This window comes from Loxodonta africana, chromosome 25 (assembly GCF_030014295.1).
Source record: "Loxodonta africana isolate mLoxAfr1 chromosome 25, mLoxAfr1.hap2, whole genome shotgun sequence".
In the NCBI taxonomy this organism is placed as follows: domain Eukaryota; kingdom Metazoa; phylum Chordata; class Mammalia; order Proboscidea; family Elephantidae; genus Loxodonta; species Loxodonta africana.
Window position 1 is genome coordinate 55,653,887 of NC_087366.1, and position 19,948 is coordinate 55,673,834.

General features: G+C 38.2%; 1 protein-coding gene across 3 annotated transcripts in view; it reads right to left on the reverse strand.

The window, feature by feature from the left end:
• MARK1 (microtubule affinity regulating kinase 1) overlaps positions 1-19,948 on the reverse strand; it is a 150,164-nt gene that overhangs the window by 76,736 nt on the left and 53,480 nt on the right. For all 3 annotated transcript variants that reach the window (XM_023538706.2, XM_023538704.2, XM_010599421.3), the window contains exons 2-3: positions 4,957-5,160; positions 3,707-3,760 (exon numbers count right to left, since the gene is read on the reverse strand). In XM_023538706.2, coding sequence (XP_023394474.2) covers positions 3,707-3,760; positions 4,957-5,160 — 258 coding nt within the window. The remainder of the gene's footprint in view (positions 1-3,706; positions 3,761-4,956; positions 5,161-19,948) is intronic.

A 19,948-nucleotide genomic window follows, 5' to 3' on the forward strand; every position in this document is an offset into this window, starting at 1 on the left:
AATTATACTTCCCACCAATTCTTCACACTGCATGTTAATGAGACATACCTCTCAATAGCTAAGATTTGACTATAATTCCTGTTTTTAGTATTTCCTTCAATATCAAATCAAGATCAGAGGCATGCTGCTGACCACCAACTGCATGGAATATGAAATAGTGGGTGGCTGGGCATTCTGGTATAATTTCATTTATTCACATGGTAGTATCATTCGTTGAAGGAAAAAAAAAAAAAAAAACCCCATGGTGGTGTTTCATCATTACTGATTCAAAAACAACTCTTCCAGTCTACAACCCAGCTCACAAAAACACTAAGTCTAATTGTTTAGGCTTTCAGTGACCCACACGAGAAAAAGTGGTCAAGGCTTCATATGATCTACGCATATATAACAAGAGCTATATGCAAGGAGTGCTCAGCACCTAAGTAATTTTGTTCAACTGTAAAGTGAAATACGATGTGAACCACACGTTATGTGAGAATAACTGATATTTCAACAGGAGATGCCTAATAGAGCCATTTATTAAAGGAAAATCACCAAAGGGGTTCTTCTGTTCTCTCCTTGATCAAAATATTCATCGATAATCATGTAACTGGTAATTTGCTAAAAGAAATTTAATTCTGAATACTGCTCCCATGGTTCTGCTCTCCTTTCTCTACCTTTAGTTACCAAATTCACCGACGTGACAAAGACTCTTCAACACGTGTTCTGGGAAACATAACCAGAGAGGGTCCTAGGCTTTATGTGAAAACTCACAAAAGTTTATACGGTTTTATCACATTTGACATTTTATACAGCACACTAGACTCTGGCAGTAAATGAACAATTCATTCAGTAAAGTCTCCCTTCAGACGTCCATTACTGAAATTACTTTCCCTCCTTGTGCAAAATCACTGTTGTACCAGGGTCACGTTCTACGCCGCTTTTATCTAGCAGTCCTCTTTTATTTAATGACATTTAAAAATGTTATCCTGAGCTGTAGTAGTCTTGTTTCTATTTCATTACGGGTTTTACTATTCAAGAAACTAGTGGGCCATATTCGTGAATTGGGAATATAAAACAACATAGTAAAGCAACAGAAAATGCAAATTAACAAACAATGCACACAAAACGTTAAAATGCTAGCAGAGATAAACTGCACCGTGGTGACTCTTGAGCTCAGACAGACTAACACACACTTTGTCATCTGTGCGTAAACCACTGCATCCAATTTTCAAAACACTGTGGAATTTCTGCAAAAATCATACTTAAGCATACATTTCAAATTTGTGAACCGTGAACAAGATTGCTTCATTGTTTTGCTTTTCCTCCAACACTCCTAGGCTGCTTGACAGGCTCCCGAGAACCATTAGCATGGCTCATGGACCATACTCCAGAAAACACTAACGTATCAGGTGGACTCGGCTTTGGAGAGGAAGAAGTATATGTGGCATTTACCTCAAATATTTTTAAACTATAAAAGCTCATTAAATTAAAACAAAAAAAATCCAAAATATGCAATGCAAATAATATGAACATATTATATGCAAAATGTCAAAGCCAAAGATGCTTAAGAAGCCCAAAGAACAAATTAGTTTTCAGGACTTTATATTTTGGAAATTTTTGAAATATTGGGATAGCTAATAAATCTATCATTGATGTCGTCAAAGGAAGGAAATATTTCCTTGAAATACATTACACACAGAAGAGGAAAACGTGATGGGATCAGCTTAAATTCAGATACAAATCCAGAACGACATTTAACCTAACATTTCTGGAGGTAAGATTCTGCATACTTTAGGGGATTAAAATGAATACCTTATTAATGAGTTATTAATGAGCATTCCTAAGCCATGGAGGACATGTTTTGCTATTTTTTACATAGAAGACTGGACTGCCAATGCTAAGGAAAACAAATGGATCATTGGTCATTCCACTATTTACTTTTTAGATATGACTGACTGGGAGATGCTCCTGGCAGGTAACAAGTAAGGCCAAATGTTCAATGTTCTATAATATCAGCATGAGAACTAATCAAGCCTTGATCCTTTGTTGTTGTTGTTGTACAAAACTTTTAATACAAAGCAAGTTTGTGAACACAAATGTGAATTATATAAAAAAACAAAAGCATACACACTGGGTACTGGTGACATTTAGTAAATTTTAATTTTTCCTTTCCTTTTTATTTTCACAGACTAGAGAAAACAAAATTGCCGTTTTTTTTTATATGATTGGAAAAGCAACGCTTCATTTTATCACCAGTATTAGCAGAATTTGTAACAGAAATTACACATTGCCAACAACTACATATTATTTTATTTTACATATTTTAGTTATTCAGATAAATAAAGCAACATTCAGTGTCATGTTCACGTATGGTTATACAGTTCTCTCTGGGCCCCAGGGGAAAAACAGAGTGGAGGGGCCATATTACCGTGTATCCTAGCCAGCACAACAGGCCTGGAGTAGTTCTAAATGCCACTTGAAACCGTTCAATTTAATCCATGACTTAATCAGAGAAAAGTGGAAAAGTTAGGTGAGTCACAGACAGGGCCACTGGGTACAATTTGTGGATTTTAAAAGGTTCCCGGCAGGAGAGGCCAAAACCTATCCCTACCATGGAAGGCTCCAGTTAGTAAAAAAACAGCATCTCCGGGTGACTCATCTGTTGAGGGAAAGCGCCTTTTTGTAACGCACACAAATGCATCATGGGTAGCTGAAAGACTGGTGCTAGGAGAGATTTTCTCCCAGGGAGACTCATTCGGTAAGAGAAGAGTCCAGCGAACTCCATTCACGGTCTCATTGGTAAGAAGTATCAGTGCTATGGAAAGTTATAAAAAAAAATACTGGCTGTCAAACTGAAAAGGAATCTCCCTAAAATGGAAAGACAACCCCTGAAGTAGAAATGCACAAAAGAAACTGAGTAAGTGGCACTGAGTGAAGTAGGAAGACCTGACACCACAAATTGAAATTTTTAATCTAATTTTAGAATCAAAGCAGGTATAGTTAAACATACTGTACTAAAAATTTCTTAGGATAAGAGTCTCTTTTAGGAATTCAAAGCTATTTATGTCATATTTACGTGTGACTACAATACCGTTATACTGTATAAAAACAACAACGCGGATTTTCTCAATATATACAAATTTAGCATATTTGGCATCAACATTAAAACGTTTGTTTCAATTCTCAAGTACTAAAAATGTGTATCTGAGAAGGTCGCATTCAAGTTCTGAAGCCAGAAGAAACAGCTCTGGTTTACCAGGCCAGTCACCACCCTAATGCTTCCTCCTCTCTCTCTGCTGGTGTATACCTTCAAGCTCTAAAGAAACACCGTACCTTTTAACTGTTAGCTCAAAGACTAGTTTTTAGGAAGAAGAAAGAGTGAAACAACAAAACGAAACTCATCTGTGGGCAACAGTAACTCTTAACTAGACTTTTAACTAAGTAGAATCCTGAATGAGACACTGGGTACAAAGTTTTATTCTACTGAATTCAAAGAGACAAATAATTCTGATACACTGCACGCATTTGAATAGTAAATATTTTTCAAACAACTACTTGATAAAGCATAAACATTATGTTTTATATCGTATGTCTTTTCTTCACATAACTTATGAAATGTAGTACTGGACCTAAGAGGAAATTTAGGATAACTGAGTTTATAGAGTAGCACTTAGAACTGAGTACTAAAAACTCACATTTAATTACTATTAAAATAATTAAATACCTTTTGTAGACTGGTAGGATTTAGCTGAGTTTTGTCTATTATTTTCACAGCGACCTACAAAAGAGAATCATTAAACTATATTGGAGAATACATATTTTTAATGAATAAACACAAAGAAAATGTCTTTTGTTTCATTCCTAACTAGATGTAATTTTGCTACATTTGGCACTCACATCAGTAAATGGTAAAGTTTTGATAACTTGGCAGCCTTAGAATATATTCTGTTGACTCAGATCTTTAACCTGTTTGATCCTGAAATCAATAAAACTAAGCCTTTGTTATTTCTTCCACGCATGCCCCTTTAAATGAAAAATCATCCCGAATCTTAATATTTTACTCATGATCTTGCTAAGCACCAATCATCTAGGGGGTGGGAGACAGAAGTTTGAAGTAAGATAAGTGTTACATGAATAAAACGGTTACATAGACGGAGTGCTGGGACATGCAAGCTGACTTAGAGCAGAGAAACAAAATGGACCGGAATGTCCTCTAAGCCTCTGCCTACCGCAGCTTGTGTCAGGACAGCTCCAGAGTTAGAACAGACAGAACGGGCTAAATTCAATGGGAAATGAGAATGTTATTAGGTACACAGCAAAGTGACAACTAAAAACATTTTATGATTGAGGTTTTTTAATAATGTTCTAATCTGATCCAGTAAACATTATGGAATAGAGGATGTTAGATGTTAAACTATTTAAAATGCAGCCTTTGACCCCAATATACAGACATAAATATGCAATACACATATATGCAAATATAAAAATTCTTTACTATATAAATACATATAATTTAAAACACATTAGATTTGAGAAATCCAGTTATCCTATCACCTAAGAAAAACACCTGTATGACAACACTTATTCAATGTGCCCTCTAAATGGATATAAATTAGTAGGCAACTTTCTGTATACTTAACATCAAGTTTACCTTAAACTGCGGTTAATAAGAAAGCCTCGTCCTAGCTCTGTTACTGGGGCTGGGTGGCAATGGCAATGAGAAATATTCACCAGGAACCACAGAATGAAAGAAGCCTGAGGAAGACTCACCTGCAGCAGCCTGATTTACCAGGAATGCTAACATGAGTGTTTCCTAAATCAACTTTTATGCCACAACACAGCTGTATCTACTGATGTTCCGTTCACAAATAGTCCAACTGTGGTCTGTTCCCCAACATCAGTTACATAGGAAAGCTTTTTAATGAGGCCCTCGAGACGACCAAGGAAAGAGTAAAAGGCACCATGAAAACTTACCTCTCTACCAGTCAGAACATGTCTTGCCAACTTCACTTTGGCAAAATTTCCTTTGCCTATTGTTTTCTGTAAACGGTAATTCCCAATGTGAGGCTGGTCATCGGCGGCTGACGTGATGGAGTTTCTGCACCGGGGAATGTTCTGTCTGCTGCTCGATTTGGTCGGTTGGATGAGTGGTTCAGTGTATCCATCCACAGACATATTCTAAGAAAAAAGTCGCCAGATTTCATGGTTAATTAAATTATACCACAAAAGGAGAATTAAAAAGCCTATCAAGAATTTCAGCAACAGTTCATCCTCAATGAAAATACACTGCACTGCGTGACTGTAAAGTCTGAGTCCTCTATTTGTAATTTCTACTTGACTTCAGCTCCATCTTGTGGGGGGCGGTAATTATTCTAAATGAAAGGGTCTATATTACACGCTTTTTAAGTATATACTTTTCATTAAAAAATACGAGTGGACAAATGGCTAGAATTCCCACAGACCATGACCCCTCGTTAGGTGGAGATGACCACATCGTCCAAGGTTGCTTCACTGAAAGGACAGAGATGTGTTTACTGCCAACACAAACAGCCGCAACAGCGTAATTCTGTGTTTTCTCTAAACCAGCCCAGCTACTTGTCAAGTTCACTCTTCATTTGCTGGGCATATAACTTGTCCTCCTGACAAAGCGGCTGTGTGCTTCAGGTGCACCTCAGATCAGTTCCTGCCCTACCCCCTCACCCAGCTTCCCTGCCCGAAGAAGGCTGCACACACCCCTGCCCAGGGCTCAACTTCACTGCACTCTTCTTCAGTGCTGTTCTGAGGCAAAGACCTGGCTTTGTCTCATAGTCTCACACTAGCCTACAATTGCAATAAATATGAATAGCTGATCCTGTTCACCTCTGGGCTCCGTGCCTACATTCCCAGCTGCCTGACCAACTGTTCCTCTCACTAGCCCCCAATCGACATACATAAAATTTCAACCAGTTTTTACAGAAAAGTAGAATCACAATAAACATATCTGCTTACTAGTCATGGAACGCATGATTCAAGGTTATTTTTCTATTCGCTCCTAATTTCCGATTTTTTACGTTGTTTTTAAAACTCACCTCAGGATTCAACCCCTAGTGGGGTTTTCTCTGGGTCTTACATACACCTGCAGCCTCTGGCCTCCTGAGCTGGATGCCCCTTTGGGTTGTTCTCACAGCAACCTGTACTTCCATGCATCCCAGCGTCCACCACACTGTACTATCATTATACATTCGCTCATGTGTCTCCGCCACCCTGCCACGAACAATTTGAGGACGGGGGTGATTTCTTTCCGTCTTTATATACTTAAGACATTGCAGAGTGCCAGACATATCGGAAACTGTCGATAAATCAATGGTTCTCCAGGTGTGGTCCCTGGACCAGTGCCATCAACATCACCTGGAAACTTGTTAGAAATGGCAATTCTCAGGGCTTGTCCCAGATCTACTGAGTTGGAAAATCTAGGGTTAGGGCTCAGCAATCTGTGTTTTAACAAGCCCTATGGGTGATTCTGTTGCATGCCAAAGTTTGAGAACTACTACAATAAATAATGTAAGAAGGAGGTAAATACAGAGTTATTCACTGACTTAGAGATTTTTCTATCCTTTGAGATTTAATCTGTATCTCTCCTTCTCAAAACTTTGTATCTTTCCATGAGGCAGAGTTGATTACCCTTCTCTTCTGCCACTATCTTTACATCCAGTAAAAACTTGTATACTGGACTTAATCACACCATCGTCTAAGAATCTGTTCACTGTTTTCACTGTAAGCCTTAAGTTCCTAAAACACCATAGCTTAATACAGTGTTAGGCACAAAGTAGGCACTCAATACATACCACCTAAATTGGAGGAGCCTGGTGGCACTCCAATCTACCAGCCACTCCTTGGAAACCCTATGGGGCGGTTTTACTCTGTCCTAGAGGGTCACTGTGAGCCAGAATCGACTTCATGGCAACTGGTTTTTTGTTTTTTTTATTTTATGGTGCTCCTGGTAACCACAAAGAAAGACTTCCTTGTAATGATTCCTCACTATCCTAATAGTATTGACATTTCCCAAATCTTTGATGTCTACCACAGCAGTATGAGTTGTAACCCAGCTCTCTATGGAGGTGGCAGAATACCTACCAACACTGAACCAAACTGTGACAGACTACATCATTAGCTCACAACTGTCACACCCTTTGCCATGTAACTTTCCAGGGCCTTCCCACTGAAGGTGCAACATACTTGCCCAGCTCTTTGTGTTGCGTCATGTGATTTGCTTTGGCCAATAGAATGAGTCAGAGACATCAGTATGCAAGCTCCGAGGTCTTCTTCAAGAGGCCTGCATGTTTCAACTTGCTCTCTCAAGCCTCTACCACCACCAAGAGAAGGAATTGCCCAGCTGATCCCAAGAGCAGGATGAGAAATACATGGACTAGAGCCACTCCCAGATGAGTCCAGATTAAACCAACTGAGCCAGCTGACCCTCTGACTCATGAGAAATAATAAATGGTTGTTGTTTTAAGACGCTGAACGTTGGGGTGATTTGTTACACAGCAATGTTGGCTGATACACAAAGCTATCACTATTTTTAAATTAAGGGGTAAACGCAAGCAAAAACACTCATGAAAAATTGGAGGATTCATAACACATTCAAATTCCAGTAGAGTCTAAAAACTGTAAATGGGGCTACACAACCAATTCCCTAAGGAGAAACCTCTGATTGTGTGGTGCACGGGGTAGAACCTTGTCTATTTTGTATCTCCAGTACCAGGTACAATGCAACATAGGCATAAGCAAACTTTCTGTAAAAAGCCAGACACTACATATTTTAATCTTTGCAGGCCACACACTGTCTCTGCTGTGTATTCTTTTTTTTTGGAATAGTGCTTTAGAAAACATAGAAAGCATTCTTAGTTTAGAGCCATACAAAAACAGATCACAGGCCCACTTCTGGCCCATGTGCTGTAGCTGGCCAACCATGTGTAAAATCCCATTTTGAGGCTACAGGATTGGTTAATCCTACCTACAGGGCAGAAGAGCCTAGGGCAGCATGGATATGGATAGTTGTGTTTGTACCTGGAGAACACAGGAGATGACAGACAGCTCTTCTAACGTTATTTCTTCTTGCTCCTCTTCTCCCGAATTGGGAAGAGTGGTAATATTCTCCAAAAACAATTTTTTTTAAAGCTCTCTGAACTCTCAATATTAAGTACGATTATTCCATGAGTTATCCCATTTATACAGAATACATCTATATGTCGTAAATAAAACCATATACAGCATATACTTTATATGACAGATTTCTCATTACATTATAAAGTGTGCACCCAAACAAATACAGGTAGCCCTCAACTTATGACAGGGTTCCATTCTGATGACTGCCATAAATCGGTTCTGACGTAAGTCAAGTACCTCTGTTTTAGTTTTCATTAATATTGTCTTTTATTATCAGTATCTTTATAAATCCTATCTTGGAACACCTGCTAGTGAACATCTGAGAATGCTAACATCAGCAAATTACGCACCGTGACAACATACGTAGTACATATTACTAACGGCAAGATGGACAAAACCAAAACCAGATGGCTGTAACTCAAATACGTTGTAACTTGAGGACTACGTGTACTCTGAAAACAGTCACACCTTTCCCTAGGATTGATACAACACCATCTTTCCTTGAGGGGGCTCTTTGAGGAATAGTTTGGGATAATCTTGGTCCTTCCTGATCAATAGCTTAACTCTCAATAAGAAACCTACCAAGAATACAAATTCAGCTCATGCTTGATAAAACCCCAGTTTAATTTAGAGCTATCTCAGCCCCAAGGTTGTTAGATATAAGAAATCACATTAGCACAATCACAGAATATCGATGGGCTTTAGTCCCAGCCTTTAGCTGAAAATACAAACTCAAATCTTGTCATTTTCTTTCTTTACGTTGTCCACTCAATCCAGTAGACCCTGAATTCCTTCATTCTTTCTTTAGCAGTGGCAACATGACCTGAAAGCATACCTTAATGTGAACCACGTTCAAGGTAACCAAAGGTGATAGTTTCATTAGCTCTACAACTTTACATGCCTCGGATTACCAGCCTTCAGTTCCTGCATAATAATAGATTTTTCCTTGCCTTCAATACCAAATAAAATGAAACTCTTCTACACGTTAGCTATACACCCACAGGCAAGTTATTTAAGCTTTCTGTGCCTGTTTCCGTATCTGTGAAACGGAGTTAAGAATAATGTCTAACCTCATGGATGTTCTGAAGACTAGATAAAATAACGTATGTGGAGGTGCTCAGAACAATACATAGTACGCACTACAGGTATTTGTCAATTGGAACCACAAAAACGAAGAAATAAAAACAATCCACCTCCTAGGCCAGTAAACCAACCCCAAATTTCTGTCATTTCTCTGAGTGTCTGTTGCCTGCAACCACTTCTGGTACATTTCTGTATCAGTCAGGTTTCTTGTCCGCAAGCAACAGAAACTAACTCAGGCTAGCTAAGTAGAAGAAGAATTTGAGCCCTGGTGGCACAGGGGTTAAATGTTAGGCTGCTAACCAAAAGGTTGACAGTTGGAACCCACCAGTCACTCCTTGGAAACCCTATGGGGCAGTTCTACTCTGTCCTATAGGGTCGCTATGAGTCAGAATTGACTCGATGGCAACAGGTTTGGTTTTGGTGTACAGCTAGCTGAAGAAATCCTGTGCTTACGTTCAAGTGAAAGAAGACAGGGAATGTGTAAGCAGCCGAGATATAGTAAGATAATCATACTTGGTAACAAGGGATGAAGAAATAAGATGATGCAACATGTGACTAGGGTGAGTGAGTGCTACTTTAGAGAGAACAGTTGGCATAGGAATATCTGAATGCAGTATTTTTACGCAAATGATGCGCACATTGTATGTTTTTCGCAAACCACGCAACCCCCCCGTGCATTATTTTCATAAGCGCACTATACCAATTTTTTCTTTTGTATGTTGCTGACTCCAATTTCATTTTTTTTTTTTTGTCCAACAGATTTAATATGGCTAGGATAAAACTGATCTCATGAAATTTCACTTAAAGTAGGTATTTTCCTAAACCAAGTGCAACCAATGATGAACCAAATGGGCTCGTGATGGAAATGGGACACCATGTTGAAACCAAACAGTATGAATAAATGAAGAGGTATAAAACTAAGTAAGAAATTATCCTAAGCCTAAAACTATAAGAACAAGATGTTGTTTATATTTTACCATTCTCAAAAATCTTAAACTGAAACATAATTTTTGATAATCAATGTCTTTGAAATCAACAAATAAAAGTCACCAGAAGCAATTGTGCTTTCATCTTGAAAGACGGCATTTTAGTTTATTTATTCATTATCATCATCAGTGGTTCTCATTCTCACGGTAAGGCCATTCCTTTTCATGAATTTAGAAATCCAGGTGAAATCTGCCATGAAATCTGGGATTCTTCTTTCATCTGCCACAAGCTTTGCTCTGATCTGAATTGCAACAGAAGCAACAGCTTGATTTTTTTCCCCTCAAGAAATAATCCACTCTTTCAAGCCTTTCTCCAACCCAGGCCATTTCGCTTTGGGCCCACAATGTGCACGTTTTTCTGGGTTCATTTTCTCCAGCTCCTTTTTTTCCTTTCTCCATTCGTGAATGGCCAACTCTCCAACCCGAACTCTCTCGCTGCCGCTCTGTTGCTTGTTTCTTCCACCTAGCACTGACTTTCAGTTTGAAGTTGGTGATGTAGGACTTGTGTTTAATTCCTGCCATGATTCTAAAGGGTTCTAAGATTTAGATTTATAAACTGAAAAAAGTGCACAATATAACCAACAATTGGCTGGTTCCAGTAAAAAAAAAAAAAAAAAAAATTATTTTTATTTATTTATGTATTTATTTTTTTGTAAAGGGACTACAAAATTCAAATGTCAGGGAGTACAGGAATCAAGAGTCCTTTACACGCTCACAAGCCTATGACTAAGGTGGCTTACGATCACTATCAAAAACACTGGTGCCCATAAGACAGACCACGAAATAAGTAGACCTAACACAGCTCAACCATTTCGCTTAAGATGATCTGACAAGCTTTCACATTCAGTTGTTGAGCCAAGAGCGATCGTGTATCAGTCTTCTTTCTTTACTCCTCCAATTAAAAGCCAGAGTCGGAAGATAACTGATAATTACGCCAATGTAAACTGAACTGACATTCTTATGATAGCTACTCGATGCCATTTATGTGCAGGCTTCGCTTTGCTTACGCTTCCAACTGATAGCACCTGGTTTATAGGTAGGCGTCAGTAGATTCAAGGTTCCGATTGATGACTCAAAAGTGACAAGGATATGATTATCAACTAAAATTAGTAAAAACAAACGCACAGTTTCAACCTTTTATTTTCCGATTACCAGGGTGCTACCAAACTTGATTCGTGGCTTCTTGACCATGGCTTATACCTTTATTATACAAAAATAATCAAAAGTGACATTTTCGGACTATTGAATATGGGCAAAGGAGGCTGAAATCCGCTTCTGAAAATGTCAGGAGACACGAGCAGGACACGCGTGGGGTGCTATGCCAGAACTTCCTTACATCGTTTCGTCACTTCTGTGTGTTGTATGTGTGTGATAGGTTGTTTACGTATCATTACGTGTGTCATGTTATTTACATGGGTGCACTGTTTAGAGTCGGACCTAAAAGATGATGAGAAGCCAGGTAAGCAAAGAAATAGCATAGCAGGTAGTGAAATGAACAGATGGAAAAATCCTGAGGTGAGAACAAGCTTTGTGAGCTCAATGAAGAAAAATACGTGAGAAAATATTCAGTTAAACTGGGTATTTTTTTTCAAAGGCCTACGTCTTGAAAATTCAGTGGTCCAAAAGGAAAAACTACAACTGGTCTCATTTATACTATCTGCATTCAAATGGTTTAAATCACAAATACAAACTCCTGCACACGTGGTGATGCCAAACTAGATTTACAAGGCAAAGGCAGGCTAACAGATAGGCAGTAAATGAACGTTTGCACGAATCCATTAACGAACAAAACTTAAGGAAAAAAATGTATTAAAGGTAAGCCACATCTCCATCTTACATGCAAATTTCATCCTGGGTAGTTCCTCCCTTTCCCCCGAAAACAATTTTTTAAATCAAGAGAAAATCAGGCTGGGATTAGGGTTTCTGCTTTCGTGTTTTTTTCCTTTGTCAGCTCTGTGGTGGCACGGCAGTTTCTTAGTTATCCAGAAGTGAAAGCGATCATAAAAGCCTCATTTATTGAAGTCTCATTACCTGCTAGGAGATGGCTGTACAAAATGCTTGACGTGCCTTATTTCTTTTCATCTTCATAACAAGCCTATTAAGAAGTGTACAAGATGACCCCTATTTTACAGATTAGGAAAATATGGCTCAGAGAAGGTATAGATCATTAAATTCTGACTCTTCTGATGTTAATTCCAGGTTCTATGTAATTATCAAAGTGCCTTTGTGTGTACGTTAGGGTGGGTTATGGTATCTATGGCATTTATACCTCCAAGTCCTTTCACCTGGATATAAAACCTCAAAAGCAAAAAGAAGGGCAAACAAACATCAATAATAAAACAAAAACAAAAAGACAATGGAGCTAACCATATGCTATTTCTGGAAAAGATGAATAGTGTAATGGTCATCCAGAAAGCCACCTACTCCTGTACGTAATATTGGTCTCCAAAAGCCACACTAGTAACATATCAAAAAGAAAATTGGCACTCATTTTAGTTAGACTTATCGGAAGTGGAGTTAGCCAAAGAAATGGCCGTCCTAGTTTTAAATATGGGGTGGACTACACTCTCAGTTCAGGTAAAAGGACTTCACTGGGTGCTTTATTTTGGCTGGAGCTTTTGATGGAACTCTAAGTGGATCATTTCTGACTTTCTTGTTAACAAAGTCAGAAAGCAGCCTGAGAACTACAACGTTCAGGGCAACTGAACGTGGCTGATAAAATCAAAGAAAACAGGTACCTAAGAAGTCAATCAGGATCTAAGCTTCTACAGTTTTGTTCGCTGTGCGTATGCCATAGATAAAGATATCTCAAAATTAGGCCTCGATTTTAATCACTAAACTCAGGTCCTCCCACAAGGATGTATCATGCTTAGTTTTTTCCTAGGCAAGACTTTCTTCCACAGGTTGCCTCACTAACTTGGCTAAGGTTTATTCATTTCTATTATTTTCATTACCCATGAATTGCTGTTGAACCAGATATAAAAAGGACGAGCAGTATATCTTCCCATACACAGAATTAGAACAGCTGAGTAGGAAGGCTTCTCCCACACTGTACTCAATGGAATTAAGAAATCCACAGTAAGAGAAAGTCACGAAAGTAATCCTAAAACCTCTCGCGTCATCTTTCTTTTTTAAACTCCATCTCCCCATTCAGTGATTCATTCACTCACTCATTCAGTCAACAAAAATTGACTTTGACCTACTGTGTGCAAGGCCCAATTATACATGCTAGAGAAACGAGAGAGAACTAGAGCAGAAAAAGTCTTTGTCTTCATGAAAGTGACGTTTTGGTAGAGGAAGGCAGAATAGGAAGGAAAGGGTGATAAATACATTAACCGGTAAAAAAGATACAATGTCAATTAGTGGTTCACAGTGTGAAAAGAAACATCAGGCAGGGTAAGGAACTGGAAAGTGAAGGCTGTCAAAGATGGTCTGTGATGAGGTGACACCTGAGAAGAGGCCTGAATAAAACGAAGGAGCCAGAATTAGCAGGCTAGAGATCAGGGGAGACGCCTGGGCTAAAAAAAAAAGAAAGCTGGAGACGTTAATTTGGGAATCACCAGGATAAAGAGAGCTGTGAAAGTCTAAAGACTCCATGAGATCACCTAGGGTGTGAGTGCCAAAGAAAACATACTCCAAAACTGAGCTCTGGGACACTACCACATTTAGGTGAGGAAAAATGAGGAAGAATCAAGAAGAAACTAAGACTAAATAGAGCCAGGAAGGCAAGAGAAAAAGTAGGGGAGTATGTGCCTCAGAAGTGAGACGAAGGTGGCATTTCAAGGAAGAAAGAGTGAGGAACTATGTAAAATCCTGCTGAGACAATGATGACTGAGAAATGATTGCTGTCTTCAGCAATGAGCTCGATAAGAAAAATTTCAATGTACTGACAGGGGTGAACAACTGTGTGGAGTATATTCAAGACAGACTCGAAGGAGAGAAATTAAGAAGAGCGAGTATTGACAATTCTTTGAAGAAGTTCTGTTGTTAAAGGAAAGAAAAAATCAGATGCTAACTGGAGAACGAAGTAGGGGATTCTAGAATTAGTAACTCTAGATTACTTTTATGTTAAAAATGATCTGAAGATGAGGTAAAATACATGTTGCAAGAGAGAGATTGCTTTGAATGTGAAGTATTTTTAATATTTAAATGTAAATAATTCCATGTCTTTCTCTTTGAAACATCTAAGTTGTATGTATTGTCTCCTCTCAGGTACACATGTATACATACACACACACGCACACACATACATACACTCATACACTCACAACGAACTTACTGACACTGTTCCCTCTAACACGTTTTCAAGTTGGGGATAACTATTACCTAACTGTGAGAAAGGATCACACATGTACCAGAGGTCAAGGAAGTGTGTTAATCCTCAAAATGGATTTGGATATTCTCTTTTGTCAATGTCCTCTGGCCACACTTGAAAAGATGATACCAGCTGAAAGAGGCTCTAAGGAGAGAAGACTGCAGCTCTCTAAATTACCTAACAACGAATAGATACGACTTAGTATTTTCTGCTATGGTTAGTCCTACGACGCCACTGACAGGGAACCCTGTCAAGCTGCTAAAATTGACGTCAAAAGTGAAGCGCGATCTTCTAAGGCAACTACTGAATCTGCCTAGTGACTGCAGATAAAAGAGTTCCTGAGGAGTCAGAACCTGTACTAGACCTGAACGGCTGGCACGGTTCTCTTCCCAGAACTCTAGCTTCCGCTACGTTTAGACACAAACCACTTTTGGGTCAGCTGATATCAGCATCAAGATGAACCATGGTAATGTAGAAACAATAGCTAAACTTCTATTTCCCTACGTTATTTTACTAAACAAGTAAGGTAATTTCCACTTCCAGTAATGGATGAATAGCCTGTATCTGACTAAACCTACCAGCAGAGAAAAATATAATTTCTAGACAAAATATTAAAAATAACTGGTTGACGACCCTGAAGAGCCACAAAAAGCAGGCAAAAACTGGAGAGAGGAGTTGATCCTTGTAAAAAGGGAACCATCCAGGGTAAAACTGCATTTGTATAGCCAAGGGCAAGCCCTGGTTTGCCTAGCTCCAAGGGACTGAAATTCAGGCGGAAAGCAACAGTCTTCTACGCTAAAGGAGTCAGAGGATGGAGATGTGAGTTAAGGGAATGGCTGCAGGATTAAAGGAGGAAACTTTGCAAGGATAGAGTCACAAAGAAAGAACTGTGAAATGTGTATACAAACCACAGATACTTCGCTGAGCTCTGAACCAAGTAGGAACAAAGGAAGTTACAAGGAACATGCCAGAAGAAGGCAGTTGGAAGAGTCAAAAAAAAAAAAGTAAAGATTTGGGCTGCTGCCAACCATAAGAAAGACTAAATTTGACATTTGAGTCAAACCAATTTAACTGTCTGCTAAGGCAATAAATCAACACTTTTCAGAGGAAGATAACACAATTCATAGTCTCTACAGAGTATGAAAGAAAGAAATTAATAACATACATCTTACCTAACATACTTAAGAGTTTGTTTGCTTGCTTTCTTACCTGTGAGACCAAAACTTATCTGGGGGTGGGGGGAGAAGCCTGGCCCAACCTGTAAAAGCACTGTCTTTTGTTGTTGTTGTTGTTACCCACCGCGAGTTGCTCTGCAGCACTGTAAATTTGTCTTTTCTGGCTAGAAAAAGGTAATCAGTAATGAACTCATTACATTGTGATTTAATGAAAAAGACAGTGGGCCTTCTTAATTTAAATTTCAAGAGGTTTCATTGCTGCAGGTGGGTGGGTCAAATTTTCAGGGACTGCTTTTTAATGTTAACTCAGTAACCATTAAATATTTCATTATCATGGAAACATGTATTCATTAAGAAAAAAATTATTTAAGCATCTATAAATTCTTCAAACCTTGAGAATGTTACTTTTTCATTTTTCCTTCATGCATGAGAGACTCAAGAACTTCCTCAATTTGTAAATTGTTTAATAAATTACAAAGCAATCAACTATTATTGTTTTAAGCTAATTCAAAGGTTTATTTTTTACAATTGTAACTAGCCTACTTTGAGTCACTTGTATTTAGAAACAAAATGATCTCCCCGCATGCATAAAGAACAACTGCTCAGAATAAACCTTATGTTTTCATTTCTTTGTTTCATTATTATTTTTTAATGAGAACATCATCGACACTGTTCAGTATAAAATCAAAACTTACAAGATAAATGAAGGAACAGGCAAATGTGACCACTGTCAAGAGAAAAAGCAGTCAATAGAAACAGACCAAAAGATAACCCAGAAGTTGGGATTACAAGGCAAGGACTTTAAAGCAGTTACTTATTAAAAATATGTTTAAAAAATGAAAGAAAAATATGATCAGAAAGAATGAACAGATGGGGAATATCAGCAGAAAAATGTAAACTATAAAGAGACAAGGGGAAACTTCGAAACTGTAAAGTACCATATCTAAATAGAAAAATATCACTGAGTGGGCTTATGGTAGGTTACAAATGAAAAAGGGGTCAATGAATTTGAAGATAGGTGAATAACAACCAGTTGGAAGAACTGAGAGAAAACAAGATTGAAAAAAAAAAGCAGAATAGCAGCTCTATGACCAAACCCAAACCCACTGCCGTCGAGTCAATTCCAATGCGTAGCGACCCTGAAGGACAGAGCAGAACTGCCCCGTTGAGTTCCCAAGGAGTGCCTGGAGGATTCGAAATGCCGACCTTTTCGGTTAGCAGCCGTAGCACTTAACCACTACGCCACCAGGGTTTCTGCTCTATGACCAGTGGGTCAAAATCACACAGACTATAATATATGCGTAAATGCAGCCCCCCCCACAAAAAATAGAAAGGAAATGGGGAAGAAAAAATAAATGAAGTAATGGCTGTAAAATTCCCCCAAACAGTGAAGTCCAAGCAGGATAATTACAAGGACAACCAAAAGTAGGCGCACGATGGTCAAACTGCTGAAAACCACACAAGAAGAAAAAATCTTAAAAGGAGTCGGAGAAAACAAAGCACGCTACATACACAGGAGTAACAATAAAAATGTCAGCTAACGTCTCATCAGAAATAAAGGAGGTCAGAAGACTATGGAACAACATCTTTGAAGTGATACAGAGAAAACAAATGCAACTCAAAATTCTTTTAAAAAAATATTTATTAATTCATTTAAAAATAACAATAATATGCCCCTATATTTTTTTATATACTAACTTAAGTAACATTTTTAAGACATGTTCACCATGTTGTTCAACCATTACCATTATCTGTTTCCAAATTTCCTCATCCAAGATTCTTTATCCAGCAAAAATATTCTTCAAGAAGAAAGCAAAATAAAGACATTTTGGGTAAACAAAAACTGAAAGAATTAGTTGCCAGCAGGCACATGCTATTAGAAATGCTAAAGAAAGTTTTTTAGGCTGAAGGGCAATGACCCCAGATGGCAACTTAAATCTACACCAAGGAATAGAGCTCTGAAAAGAGTAAACATGTGGGTAAATATAGAATATATATTTTTATCTCTCAACTTCTTTGAAAGATATTTGACTGTTTAAGGAAAAACTAAAACACTGCATTGTGTAGTTTATCACATATGCAGATGTAAATATATGCAAAAACAAAAGTACACGCAACAGGAACGCAAAGATTCTTGCAAGCTTCTTATATTTTATCGGAACTCGTACAATATGAACTCTCTATAGACTACAGTTTGATATGGATGCATTCTGTAATCTCCAGAGCAATCACTGAAGAAATGCAAACAGGTATAGGTAATAAACCAATAGTTGTCTGCTGCTGTGTGCCGCTGAGTCAATTCCGACTCATAGTTACCCTACGGGACAGAGCAGAACTGCCCCATTGGGTTTCCAAGGAATGGCTGGTGGATTCAAACTGCCAACCGTTTGGTTAGCAGCCTGAGCTCATAACCACTGCGCCACCAGGACTGCAAGCCAATAAAATTAAAATAAAATACTAAAAAATATTTAATTAATTCAAAGAAAAAGAATATACAGGGAAAAGTTATATTTGTATCATATTTCTGCAGTGGGCATAAATATATATAACATGCAAGTAAATCAATAAAAGATCAACAAAATATCCATTACAAGTGCTACTTGAGTTCAACAAAGTTGCTAAGATAAGAAAAGATTCTTAATAATCAATCAATTACATTCTAAGGGAATCATGTGGTTAGCTCTTATTCATCCTTTCAATCTAGGCATAGCCTTCCAGGAAAAGCTGTGCCTCCTATCAGAGACTCCACTCCCCCTTCAACTAAAAAAAACCTAGGTTCAAATGCCCATTTTTCACTTTTCTATTGTTATCTCAGGCACTGCACTGCTCAAATTTTTAAATTAATTCTTATTAAGATGATATGAGCATATGGCTAGAAATGTCTAGTAACTCTGTTACGGTATTAACAAAATATATCTGTTCTCTGTAGCACCCTTCCAGACTTCACGCCAGCTACACACAGCTTTCTTTTCCTTTATCTTTTTCTTGTATGTGCTTAGGTATTTCTAAAGAAAATGCTCGCATTGCCAACTCTTGGCTCATCAGTTTTAGACATTCTCTTTATTTCCTATCAGGGTTGATTAGGATTAAGATCTTCTGGCTACTCTTCTCCTTCTCTTATCCTCCTAGTACAATAGAATCAAATTTTGAGTTAGCAAGCATTCTGTGCTTATATTATTATGACTGTAAATATTATTGACTGGTAGCCAAGTAATATATTATGTTTCTTCTTATTAAACTTTCTTTTGGTCCGCTTAATTACAGTATAATCTACATACAGTAAAATTCACCAAATTTACGTATATAATTAGATACCCAAAAACCCGTTGCTGTCGAGTCAATTTTGGCTCATAGCAATCCTATAGGATAGAGCAGACCTGCCCCCATAGAGTTTCCAAGGAGCGCCTGGTAGATTCGAACTGCCAACATTTTGTTAGCAGTCATAGCTCTTAACCACTAGCCACCAGGGTTTCCACAATTAGGTAAGACATGACAAATGTATACAGTCACGAAAACACTACAATTAAGACGTAAAACATTTTCATAACCTAAAAATATTGCCTTGGGTTCCTTTGCTGTCAATACCGTCCTCCCGTGATCTGCTTTCTGTTACTATACTTTTCCCCTTCCTAGAAAGTTATATAAATGGATCCTACCATGTATTGTATATCTGGCTTCTGTTAACAAATGTTTTAAGATTCTATCCATGTTGTTGCACATACCAGCGGTTGGTTCCCGTTTTTATTACTGGATAGTATTCCACTGTACGGAAATACCACAATTTGTTTATCTGTTCCCCCACTGGACGGACATTTAGATTTTTCTAGTTTTTACTATTATGAATAAAGCTTTCATGAACAGTTGTGTACAAGTCTGTGTGTAGACATGAACTTTTATTTAATCTTGGGTAAATATAATCCCAGTGCCATCGAGTCGACTCCAACTCATAGTGACCCTATATGACCGAGTAGAACTGCCCCATAGAGTTTCCAAGGAGCGCCTGGCAGATCCGAACTGCCAACCCTTTGGTTAGCAGCCACAGCACTTAACCACTATGCCACAGGGTTTCCTGGGTAAGAGGTGTGGAATTGCTGAATCATATGGTAAATATATTCTTCTTGGTAATTTTTTTCTTTTCTCCTGGAACTAATATTGCTTTAATTTTATTTTATTTGCTTAGTTTTCTCTATACCTACAGCAAAAGTTTCACTCTGAGACATCCACTTTCCCTTTTCCCTCTACTGGATCTTAGGCTTTCT